Genomic DNA, 12,126 nt, shown 5'->3' on the forward strand with positions numbered 1-12,126 from the left:
GAAGTCAGAGTGTTTTCTGTTGGGGGTTGGGATTGCTGACCACACAGGATCCTGCACTGGTCAGCTCATTACTTGGGCACCCATGCAGAGCAAGGCAAATATTGCGGCGGGAGGTGGGCAGGAAGTCGCTGTCCCTGCCATTATCTCTGGGCCTGGGCGCCATATTTAAAGGGCACCTGGTCGTTTCCACTTTTGCCTGGTCACCACTCCACTCTTCCCCGCTAACCCTTCCTCCCTTCACTGGTCATCCTCCATGTAAATTGCACTGCCACCACCCAGTCTCGGCCATTGGGCTGCCATTTAGACACTCACCAAAGAGTACAAAGGCAACTCACTGTTAATCATGGAAGAGGTATACTTCGCCCGCCAGGTGCACCCTACTTTTGTGTAGTTGTGAATGTGAACATTCTCATTTCTCACTGACAGGCAAATTAATTTGGAATGGAGGCCTATTTCTGGCAAGGTGGCTTTTTAATGAGCATGGATGACAAGCTGATGCAAGCAAAAGGCCTCCTGACTGTGTTTGTCGAGAAGTTTCGATCCACTTTTAATGTCCCAAAAACAGAATTCCGACAGTTCTTCCCGATGTCGGGAAACTGATTTAATTGGCCTCACGTCAATTCATTTCCTCCACCCGCCAAACTTCCTGCTGCGGGTGGAACTGGAAGATTTCCCCCTCTGTTTGGATTCAGCATCGCTCTGACTTTGACCACGTGAAGATGAGACCGAACAATAGACAATTGTGCAAAGTCAGATCTGGAAAGATACACTGATCCTTCAGATGGACAATGCTCACAGGTCATAGAATCCCTACAGTGCAGAAGGAGGCCATTCGGCCTATTGAGTCCGCACTGACCACAATCCCACCCAGACCCTATCCCCATAACCCTACATATTTACCCTGCGAATCCCCCTGACACTGGGGGCAATTTATCATGGGCAATCAACCTAACCCATACATCTTTGGACTGTGGGAGGAAACCGGAGCACCCGGAGGAAACCCACGCAGGCACGGGGAGAATGTGCAAACTCCATACAGACAGTGACCCGAGGCCGGAATTGAATCTGGGTCCTAATCACTGTGCCACCCAACTCTAATTAAAACAATCCAACAATAAAGTTGGCGGATTGCAAAGTTACAACATACTTGATTCAAGATGAAGTAAGAGTAATTCAGGGGTTAAAAGTGGAGCTGAGCGATATCTTGCTAGTTAGTCACACACTGAATGCTCCTGAGGCATAATTTGAAAGAATTGATGTCAACAAAGGAACATAAGGAAATTAATATGTCAGTGCCCTGATCATCCGACTGAAGCTGTAACAGTCTGTTTCGTTAAGTATACTTTTTCCTTTAAGAATAAAATTTATTTTTATTGGTTATTCGAGACTCCTATCATGCCTTATAGTTAAAGTCTTGCCCAAACCAAATTGCTTTTTCGGTTATTAGGAATTGGGTAATTAGTTCTCAAATATCCAAGCTTAATGATCAAAATTAAAATAAAATATTCAATAAAAACTGACCATATTTATTATGCAGTGGAACTGATTGGATTAAATGAATATGATCAGAATTGTTGCTCTGCACCTTTGTTTGCTCTGGCTGAGGCACTGTTGTGAAACAAGTGTTTTCCGGATTGGCTTTTGAAAGGATTGAGGCTGTGACTGTAGGGGCCACAGAAATGAACATCTGATTCTGAACTTGAGGGGATGCTATTAGTCTGGAGCTGCGTCCTGTTTACAACTCAAGGCCCATGTTCTTGGGAAGAATTTAGATACAAGGGACAATGATGCTTCAACTGCACTGAAGTAACGATGAAAGTGATACAAAGTAGACTTTCTTGCACATTGGAGAAAAGATTGAGCATAGAGTTAATACAGCATTTCAAAACATTGAAATACATAGACGGGCGATTCTCCCAAAACAAATCTAAGAGTCGAATTCGTGCAAAAACTGGAGTAAATCTTTCAGTGGGAGTTTCAAAATGAATCTCCCACACTGTGCATTGCAGAGTGCGCTAGCATGATTCACACAAAAGTGCTGTGGGTGAGGCCTATTCCCACTGGAGAGGCCGGCAGTACAGCGCTGAGCGGGCCACTGCGCATGCGCTGATCTGTCAGTGCCGAGATTGGCGCATTGTCACTGGCACTGCATTGCTGGGCTTCCAATCGCTGGCCAGCACAGCAACCCGGCATCAATGTCCCACCGATCCCCCCACGGCCCAATCATTGGCCCCCCAGGCCTGCCTTGGCACCCTCCCCGCCCCCCCCCCCCCCCCCACCCCGATGCCCAGCCCCGATCGCTGGCCTCCTTCCCTCCATCACTGATCCCTCTGCAGAGTGGCAGTGGGGCCCCCACCCCAACCGATCTCCCCTCCAGAAGTCCCACCCCATATAGGCCCTGCTCTCTTGGCACTGCCCGATGCCCAGTGGACAGTGCCAAGGTGCCCTCTGGGCATTACCACTTTGCCCTTTGAGTAGTGTCACGGGGCCATGCTGGCACTGCCCAGGGGGCACCCCCTTACCACCGACCTTTGGGCGGCCTCGATGGTTCCCGTTCACCCCACCCATGGATCAATCTATGTTCAGATTCAACGATCAGACTGCGATGATTTGTGAAGCAAATGTAGCAGAAACCCCCCAATATACAAACATGGATTACAAACACTGTGCCCTTTGCAGAACACCAGATTATTATAAATAATTTCCTACTCTTCTCTGAATGGCATTTCCATTCTTTCAGGTCTCAGTTTGGGATACTTTGAAGCATAAATGCCAGCGTGTCAATGATGCGCTGGAGGTTTATATTTGCTGCAAATCTGACGGATGACTGCTTGTTTTCAATTCAGCTGTCACCTTTCAGTCCTCAATGGAATATTGTTGCCTTTGATCTTTGCCAGTTTCAAACTCAAACTCCAGAGCGACTGATTTTAAGTTTCCCTGACAGTTGTGCTTCCTTTCCCTTAAAATAACATTTTCATGTGTCATAACACATAAATCCATCAAGGAGATTAACACTTCTCAGCTGGGCCCCAAGTACACAGTTCAAATTAGCTAGACAATTGATTCCCTGCCTCAATTTTCTTTAAAGCATATTTACATTCAAAAGTGATAAGTCACAAATATTGTTCGAAGACCTTTTGGAAAAATTAAAACGTAGTTTTGGAAAAAAACCCCATTAATATTCAGAGATCACTGGATCTTTAAAAACCAAGGCCATCCCCACACCCCCACTTCTTGCCTTCAAACAACCGCACAACCTCAAACAGACCATTGTCCGCAGCAAACTACCCAGCCTTCAAGAGAACAGTGACCAAGACACCACACAACCCTGCCACAGCAACCTCTGCAAGACGTGCCGGATCATCGACACAGATGCCATCATCTCACGTGAGAACACCATCCACCAGGTACACGGTACATACTCTTGCAACTCGGCCAACGTTGTCTACCTGATACGCTGCAAGAAAGGATGTCCCGAGGCATGGTACATTGGGGAAACTATGCAGACGCTGCGACAACGGATGAATGAACACCGCTCGACAATCACCAGGCAAGACTGTTCTCTTCCTGTTGGGGAGCACTTCAGCGGTCACGGGCATTCGGCCTCTGATATTCGGGTAAGCGTTCTCCAAGGCGGCCTTCGCGACACACGACAGCGCAGAGTCGCTGAGCAGAAACTGATAGCCAGGTTCCGCACACACAAGGACGGCCTCAACCGGGATATTGGGTTTATGTCACACTATTTCACATAAATATTTCTGCTTTTTTCCTCCTGAGTCTTTATCATGCGATCCTAGAATCAGAATTTATGTCACACTATTTGTAACTCCCACAGTTGCGTGGACCTGCAGAGTTTCACTGGCTGTCTTGTCTGGAGACAATACACATCTTTTTAGCCTGTCTTGATGCTCTCTCCACTCCCATTGTTTTGTTTCTTAAAGACTGGATTAGTTGTAAGTATTCGCATTCCAACCATTATTCATGTAAATTGAGTCTGTGTCTTATAAGTTCTGTTTGTGAACAGAATTCCCACTCACCTGAAGAAGGGGCTCAGAGCCTCGAAAGCTTGTGTGGCTTTTGCTACCAAATAAACCTGTTGGACTTTAACCTGGTGTTGTTAAACTTCTTACTGTCTTTAAAAACAGACACAAGTTTCAAAATAGATCCAGAGAAATGTAATATTTATTTGCAAAAATAAATTGTCAGGAGTATTTTGATCCAGAAGCACATTATGCTGGAACTCAACATGCAACGCTGCACTATTCAATTTGAGAATGCAAAAACCTTTCCGTAATGAATTCTCAATAGTTCAGTGTGGAAATATACACCACAGTTGGAAGATATTTGGCCCATCGTGTCTGCGCTAGTTGAAAATGAGCTATAATGCCTAATTCCCCTTTTCAATTCTTGGCCCATGCTCCTTTAGCTTATGTCACTAAATGTGCATATCCAAGTACTTTCTAAATGCGATGTGGGTTTCTTCCACTATCAGGCTGACAAAAGGTCATCCCACTGAAACATTAACTGTGTTTCTTTCTGCGTAGATGTTGCCTGACCTGCCGAGTACTTCCAGAGTTTTCTGTTTCTTATTACAGTAGATAGGCCGGAACGCGACAACCTCTGAGGGTATGAGGGTCTGACAACGGAAATCTCCATTGACCTCGGGCAGGAATTTCCAGTCTTGCCCGAGCAAGGCTATAAAATCCCACCCATTGTCTATACATAGAAAACAAGCAACATCAGATTTTGGCTAAACAAGGTAAAGTCTCACAGTTCAGCTCATAAAAGGAACCATTTCATAGTTTAGGCATGATTTCCTTTCTGAATTTACAATCCTATATTTACTAACATTAATCAGCTCAAACTTGATTCTTGATCGAAGTATTTTACACGTGACGTGCATGCGTGGTGGATGCGTTTCCTGGTTCTACCTGAGATCCATGAAAATAAATGATAGCATGCTAGTTAGTCACTAAACGTGCTGGGGCCCAATGGCAACCTAGCAGGAAGTATAAGGCGGCTTCCAGAGATCGTTGAAGACATCTGAAGTGGTAGAGGGAGGTCGTCACCATGGCAGCAGCAGGCCTCAGCAGACATTCCAGGCGGGAGAGCACTTCAGATGGGCAGCAAGTCCCTCCAATTCTCAGATGACTGTGTAGGCACTCTTGAGGAGGTGGTGACTGCCAGGAGGGACTTCCTGATGCCGCGGAATGGTAGAAGGAAGCCACACTACTTCACCAGGACGGCTTGGGCAGTGGTGGCAGGCACATGTTCTGACGCATGTGGATAATGTGCCAGAAAAGGTTCAATAATTTTCTGTGCTCTGCAACGGTGAGTTCAGAGCTTGTGTTGTTCAGCGTGGAGGACTGAGGAAGGTTGTCTATCCTTTCTTGCACTCGCAGATATAGGAATAAGGGAGTCTTCGAACATGTCTCTATCCATGTGTGTTAGGGCTGGAGAGAAAATCTGAAGCTCTGGGTCTATCAAAGGGTCAGGTGTGCAAAGGGATTGGGAATGTCCAAATGGTTCGCTGAGGTCAAGGGGGGGAAGGGGGTGAGGGACTGTTTGGAATGGTGCTAGAGGAGAGTTTAGCCCTGAATGGAGCTTTGCACCTACAGGAGATACGCAGCCACAACAATGCTGAGAGATCTATCATTGGTGGTGGGGTAGTGACATCTATCATTGGTGGTGGCAATCCTCACCAGCCATCAGCTAGGAACCTGGAATTCGAATGCGAGTGAGGAGGTAGGTCCTCAGGTCACAGAGTTTCTGGTGTCTCTGAGGAAGGTAAGAACCCAGTGGACAGAATCTGGAGAGGTTGAGAGTAAAGAGAATGTCAGCTTGCCTCATCTCCCTCATAAGGACTTTTGAGAAACAGTGGGCACATCATGCTCGTGTGCTGGAAGCAGAGTGTGCCCAGGGCCCCAGCAGTCGGAGGACTGCTGGAGACCAAGACCATGCTGTGTCCGAGGGAGACGATGAGCCTCTTGAGTCGTTACTCAGTTGGCAAATGCTGGATGTCCAGCGGGATGCACGAGGAAATCTGGAAGAGATCCCCGAGGGTCCGCGTGCCATGGTCCCTGTCATGGAGGAGTCCATGCAGAGCCTGAATGCCATGTTTACCATTAGCTACGAGTGCACAGCCTGATCATTGAGAGAGTGACGACTAAAGGAACACAATCAGGGTCCTGAGGTTTCATTCGGACCTGAAGCCCTCACACAGGCAATGACCTCAGGAGGACCCTGTCAGTGTGGGAGATGGATGCGGCACCCAGTCTCAGATGTGTGTCCATCCATCAATACGAGCAGGGAGGTCCAGATGTACCTCACGATGGTGGACGAGCTGCCTATGCTCTCTGTGGGTTCCCGGATGAGGACTGCAGCTCCTCTGCCAGTCACAGTGCGATTCTGAGTCCACGGCGACTGAAGATTGCCCATCCATGTCGCTGAATGGACCCTCTCGGGTAGAGCCTGCTCAGGCCTCACCAGCCAGAGGATTACCACCAAGGTCATCTCCACCAACAGGACACCACAAGTCAGCAATCTGCCTCAAATGCTGCTGTCAGAACGAGAGCAGGGGATAGGGGGACAAGACTTAGCACCTGTAAAGGTCAGCGTAAGGCACAGTGAGCATAGCAATAGGTTTGCACAGGTGACTTTTGTTTTAAATATAACGTGTATTAATCAGTTAAAGTTGGATTTTCATTTTGTTTCACTTAAAGGCCATAAAGATAAATGATTATTTTGCTCACTAGTCCAGAGTGTCCCATATATTCGATGGTTTATTACTGAGGCAGTGATGTAACATTGGGTTCATGGCATGGTTCTCTGTGAAATGTTTGCGAAGGAAGCGGTTTCCTTGGTCTCAGATGGAAGGCAAGCATTGGCAACCTGGCTGAAGGAACGCTGAATCAAGGCCTCCCTGGTGTCCCCATCTCCCTGAATGTTCCTCATTTCTACCTCTTTGTCCTCACCATGTGCCTGCCCAAGATCCATATCATTGGATTCCTCCAGGTGCATTTGCCTCAGTGTCTTCCTGGTCCAGTGGCTCCCTCCCAGCGAAAGAGCAAGATTATGCAGAGTACAGCAGACAATGATGATGAGTGACTCTTACTCTGGTGGATACTGCAGCATGCCCCGACTGGTCTAGGCATCGAAAATTTGTTAGCAGACGAACTGTCCTCTCTACCACTGCCCTTGTGGAGGCATGGCAATAATTGTACCTTTCCTCCACCTCTGTCCTCACATGCCTGAGTGGTGTCTTCAGCCACCTTTCCAAGGTGTACCCCTTGTTACTCAACAACCATCCCTCAAGGCGAGCAGGAGATGTGAACAGCCTGTCTCAGAATGTAGGCATCGTGGAAGCTGCCAGGGTACCTCAGACAAACCTGTACAATCTGGGTCCTGTGGTCATCAGCGATTTGAACATTAATGGAGTCATACCCCTTCCTATTGACAAAGGTGCCTGGCTGGCACCTTGTTGACCACATTGGTGCAGTCAATCGCACCCTGGTTGCGGGAGAACCCTGCAATTGCTACAAAGCTGGCTAGGTTTATCTTGAAATGGATGTGCTAAACCGCCTGAACAGAACGTGTCACCAGCCTGATGCAGCTACGCACAGCTGACTGGGAGACTCCGCAAAAGTCACCCACTGACCCTTGGAAAGATCTGGAGGGCTAAGGGTACAGTGACCCCGACAGCCATGTGCATTGGGTGTCTACCCACATAACCGGAGACCATCTCCAACTCAACCATATGGCAAATGGATGTGATGGCTTCCCTTGAAAGCCGGAGCCTCCTGTGGCATTGAACCTCTGTCGAGGTTGGATTGCTGCCTGTACACCCTGGCAGCTGCATACTGGTATTATCTGCTTGCCACTCCTGACCGCCCTGTGCCTTCGCCTGTTCTCTGAGGTGGTGCCTGCGGCCTCCTGGCTTCCTCCCTCTATAGGCCCTGTCTTCCCCCTCAGAGGAAGTGCTCCTTACTGAATACTCAAGCTCCATGTGCAGAGATGGAAATTGTGTGCGCTGTGGGTGTGGAGAGGTTGGAAATCTCAGAGAGATGTTGCAAGACTGAAACGTCCTGAAAAGTCCAAATTGTACACACAAACCTCAAAAGGATGGAGTGAAAATTTTCACAATACCCGAGTCGAAGCCCACAGCAAACTGTCATAACTCCTACCAACTCAGCCTGCCTTTGCTCCTGCCCTCTATTATCCCACTCTTGGATGAGAGAACAGCACAAATGGTTTGGCTGCCTGCCCCTGTTTCCTGGGCACTGACCTGAATATCACATGGGCAACATAAAATCCAGATCAATTGGAGGTTAAATTCTTCAAATTAGCTTCTTGATTGTCAGTGGGCACAGATCTGATTCGCGCGCCTGCTGACTGCAATATTGAGAGTGCGCGGTGACTTTGGGATGTGAACCCAATGTCTTCTCACGCAATGTCACTTGCTTCCAGGTCGGATATGCCTCCGGCCAAGCAGTGTAAAATTCTGACCATAAAGAAAAGTTCAAATATTTTTTAAAAGGCACTCCGCTCCAAGGCACACAACAGATTAAACAGGAGAGGAGCTGGAGCAGATCACAGCAGCAGTCAACACCAGACAGATTATTGCTGGATTCTCACTTGTGCTGCCAAACCAGTTTCAATTGAGCTGGCTAATTCACCACTAATTGCGTGATCTGAAAAATCGAAACAAATATCAACCATTACAACTGCAGTTCATTTTAGATCCTTAAAAATGATCTCAATCTAAAAAATGGACGGGTTTTGCTGGAAATGGAAAGGTACTGAGTCATTTTGTTTCAGGTTAGAGATGGGATTTACGACCATTTAGAAAGATGCGGATTAATCCGGGATAGTCAGCATGGATTCGTGAAGGGCAAGTCGTGCCTCACAAATTTGATAGAATTTTTTGAGGAGGTAACTAAGTGTGTTGATGAAGGTAGGGCAGTTGATGTCATATACATGGATTTTAGTAAGGCGTTTGATAAGGTCCCCCATGGTCAGCTTATGATGAAAGTGAGGAGGTGTGGGATAGAAGGAAAGTTGGCCGATTGGATAGGTAACTGGCTGTCTGATCGAAGACAGAGGGTGGTGGTCGATGGAAAATTTTCGGATTGGAGGCAGGTTGCTAGCGGAGTGCCGCAGGGATCAGTGCTTGGTCCTCTGCTCTTTGTGATTTTTATTAATGACTTAGAGGAGGGGGCTGAAGGGTGGATCAGTAAATTTGCTGATGACACCAAGATTGGTGGAGTAGTGGATGAGGTGGAGGGCTGTTGTAGGCTGCAAAGAGACATAGATAGGATGCAAAGCTGGGCTGAAAAATGGCAAATGGAGTTTAACCCTGATAAATGTGAGGTGATTCATTTTGGTAGGACTAATTTAAATGTGGATTACAGGGTCAAAGGTAGGGTTCTGAAGACTGTGGAGGAACAGAGAGATCTTGGGGTTCATATCCACAGATCTCTAAAGGTTGCCACTCAAGTGGATAGAGCTGTGAAGAAGGCCTATAGTGTGTTAGCTTTTATTAACAGGGGGTTGGAGTTTAAGAGCCGTGGGGTTATGCTGCAACTGTACAGGACCTTGGTGAGACCACATTTGGAGTATTGTGTGCAGTTCTGGTCACCTCACTATAGGAAGGATGTGGAAGCGCTGGAAAGAGTGCAGAGGAGATTTACCAGGATGCTGCCTGGTTTGGAGGGTAGGTCTTATGAGGAAAGGTTGCGGGAGCTAGGGCTGTTCTCTCTGGAGCGGAGGAGGCTGAGGGGAGACTTAATAGAGGTTTATAAAATGATGAAGGGGATAGATAGAGTGAACGTTCAAAGACTATTTCCTCGGGTGGATGGAGCTATTACAAGGGGGCATAACTATAGGGTTCGTGGTGGGAGATACAGGAAGGATATCAGAGGTAGGTTCTTTACGCAGAGAGTGGTTGGGGTGTGGAATGGACTGCCTGTAGTGATAGTGGAGTCAGACACTTTAGGAACATTTAAGCGGTTATTGGATAGGCACATGGAGCACACCAGGATGATAGGGAGTGGGATAGCTTGATCTTGGTTTCAGATAAAGCTCGGCACAACATCGTGGGCCGAAGGGCCTGTTCTGTGCTGTACTGTTCTATGTTCTATGTTCTAGGTTATCAAACCAAAGTGTTGTGAAAGTTCACGGAAGAGGACCAGCATTCTATTCCAGATCAGCAGGCAGTGAAACATATAAAAGGAGCTGAATATTTACACACACAAACTTTTATTTAGAGACGCACATTACTAACATGCACCTGCAAAATCAACAACCACAGTTTCAGTCTGCTTCTCAAAATAGAAGCACATGTGAATCCCAGTTAATGCTCTCTTCCTGAGTAAGATTAAAGACCGAATGAGTATACAATTAAGTTTGTATTTGTGAAATCTCATTCATTTGAAATGAAGCCCTCTCAATTTGGTTAAAAAAATGCCTATTTTAGGAATATATCTCACTTTGAACAACAAATGCATTATTGGTTAAATGGGCCTGCAATGTCTAACTTCTTTTGAGCATTAATTTCTCTCCTGATAACTACCTGACATTGGTTTGTTTCTAAATTTGCACTTAAAAAAAATCTATCTTGCAAATTCAGGTGGCACAGTGGCACAATGGTTAGCACTGCTGCCTCACAGCGCCAGGGACTTGGGATTGATTCCCGGCTTGGGTCACAGTCGGTGCGGAGTCTGCACTTCTCCCCGTGTCTGAGTGGGTTTCCTCCAATTTCCATCCACAGTCGGAAAGACGTGCTGGTTAGGTGCATTGACCATGCTAAATTCTCCCTCAGTGTACCTGAACAGGCGCTGGAGTGTAGCAACTAGGGGATTTTCAAAGTAACTTCATTGCAGTGTTAATGTAAGCATACTTGTGACACTAATAAACAAACATTCCAAAATGTTCATAATTTCTGCCTAACGTTAGGTGACACCATATTCCATTTTACACTGAACCTTTTAAAATATACACCACAGCAGGCAAGGGAAAACATTAAAAAACAAAGAACAAAGAAAATTACAGCACAGGAACAAGCCCTTCGGCCCTCCAAGCCCACACCGACCATGCTGCCCGACTGAACGAAAACCTCCTATCCTTCCGGGGACCATATCCCTCTATTCCCATCCTATTCATGTATTTGTCCAAATGCCCCTTAAAAGTCACGATCGTATCTGCTTCCACTACCTGTCCCGGCAGCGCGTTCCAGGCACCCACCACCCTCTGTGTAAAAATAAACTTGCCTCGTACACCGAACAGGTCTATTTCCTCTGTACATGGAAATATTTTTAAAAAGCAGCAGCACTATTGTCTGGCATTTGCTGTGTGTGCACAAGTCAGCAGTACTGGAATTTAAAGCAGGTTCCTAAACTTCATAGGCTTTATTTTTGAATTGTGCCAAAAAGGAAAGATTTGGCACTGCTGAGCTATATAGACCAGTGAAGTTCCAGGTTTGACCCTGACTCTATTTGCTGCTCTCAGTCAGGCCAAATATAGGGATGCTATAATTAGCCTCAATGCTTTTGAATTAGAGAAGAATTGCAAAATTCTCTTCACACTTACAGACTTTGGGTTAGTTAGAAACTTCGGGTCAGTTAGAAACTTCGGGTCAGTTAGAAACAACATTTAGAGTTAAATATTTTAAAAAATCATACTGCCTTTTTAAAATTACTGCAGTTGCTTAATGGCAGTCTTACCCTTCATGAATAAATTCTTCCAAAGCTGCACACTCTGAAACGAGCTGCGTTAAGTTACTCTTCAGCACCACGTAAGACAAAATTGGCAGCAAATCATCAGCACCACTGCAACAGGTCACAAAACAAGCAGAATAAATAATTGACATGAAACAAGGCACTAGAAGAATTTTCACAAATATTAAACATAATGAATTTGTGTTAACTCGCTTGCATGCCTTTTAAATGAGCCCTTCCCCACAATATTTAAAATCTTATTTAGGAGGAACCCAGCAGAAGAACCCAACAGTGATCAAAGATATTCTCTTACACCCATACCCTCTCCTCCACATCCCCACACACATTAATTTTTATGTATAAGTAATGTTGAGATTCTATCAAGAGCAGCTATTCTCCTGCTGTTGAAATA

The 12,126-nt window shown here is 46.2% G+C and overlaps 1 protein-coding gene across 2 annotated transcripts in view; it reads right to left on the reverse strand.

Annotated features, from left to right (window-relative positions):
- The window catches only part of vps9d1 (VPS9 domain containing 1), a 96,741-nt gene that overhangs the window by 14,280 nt on the left and 70,335 nt on the right, over window positions 1-12,126 (reverse strand). For both annotated transcript variants that reach the window (XR_013497600.1, XM_078210646.1), the window contains one exon: window positions 11,721-11,825. Coding sequence is in view for 1 of the 2 variants with exons in the window: in XM_078210646.1 (XP_078066772.1) it covers window positions 11,721-11,825 (105 nt within the window). In the remaining variant the exon portion in view is untranslated. The remainder of the gene's footprint in view (window positions 1-11,720; window positions 11,826-12,126) is intronic.

This window comes from Mustelus asterias, chromosome 4, assembly GCF_964213995.1.
Source record: "Mustelus asterias chromosome 4, sMusAst1.hap1.1, whole genome shotgun sequence".
NCBI classification, from domain to species: Eukaryota; Metazoa; Chordata; class Chondrichthyes; order Carcharhiniformes; family Triakidae; genus Mustelus; species Mustelus asterias.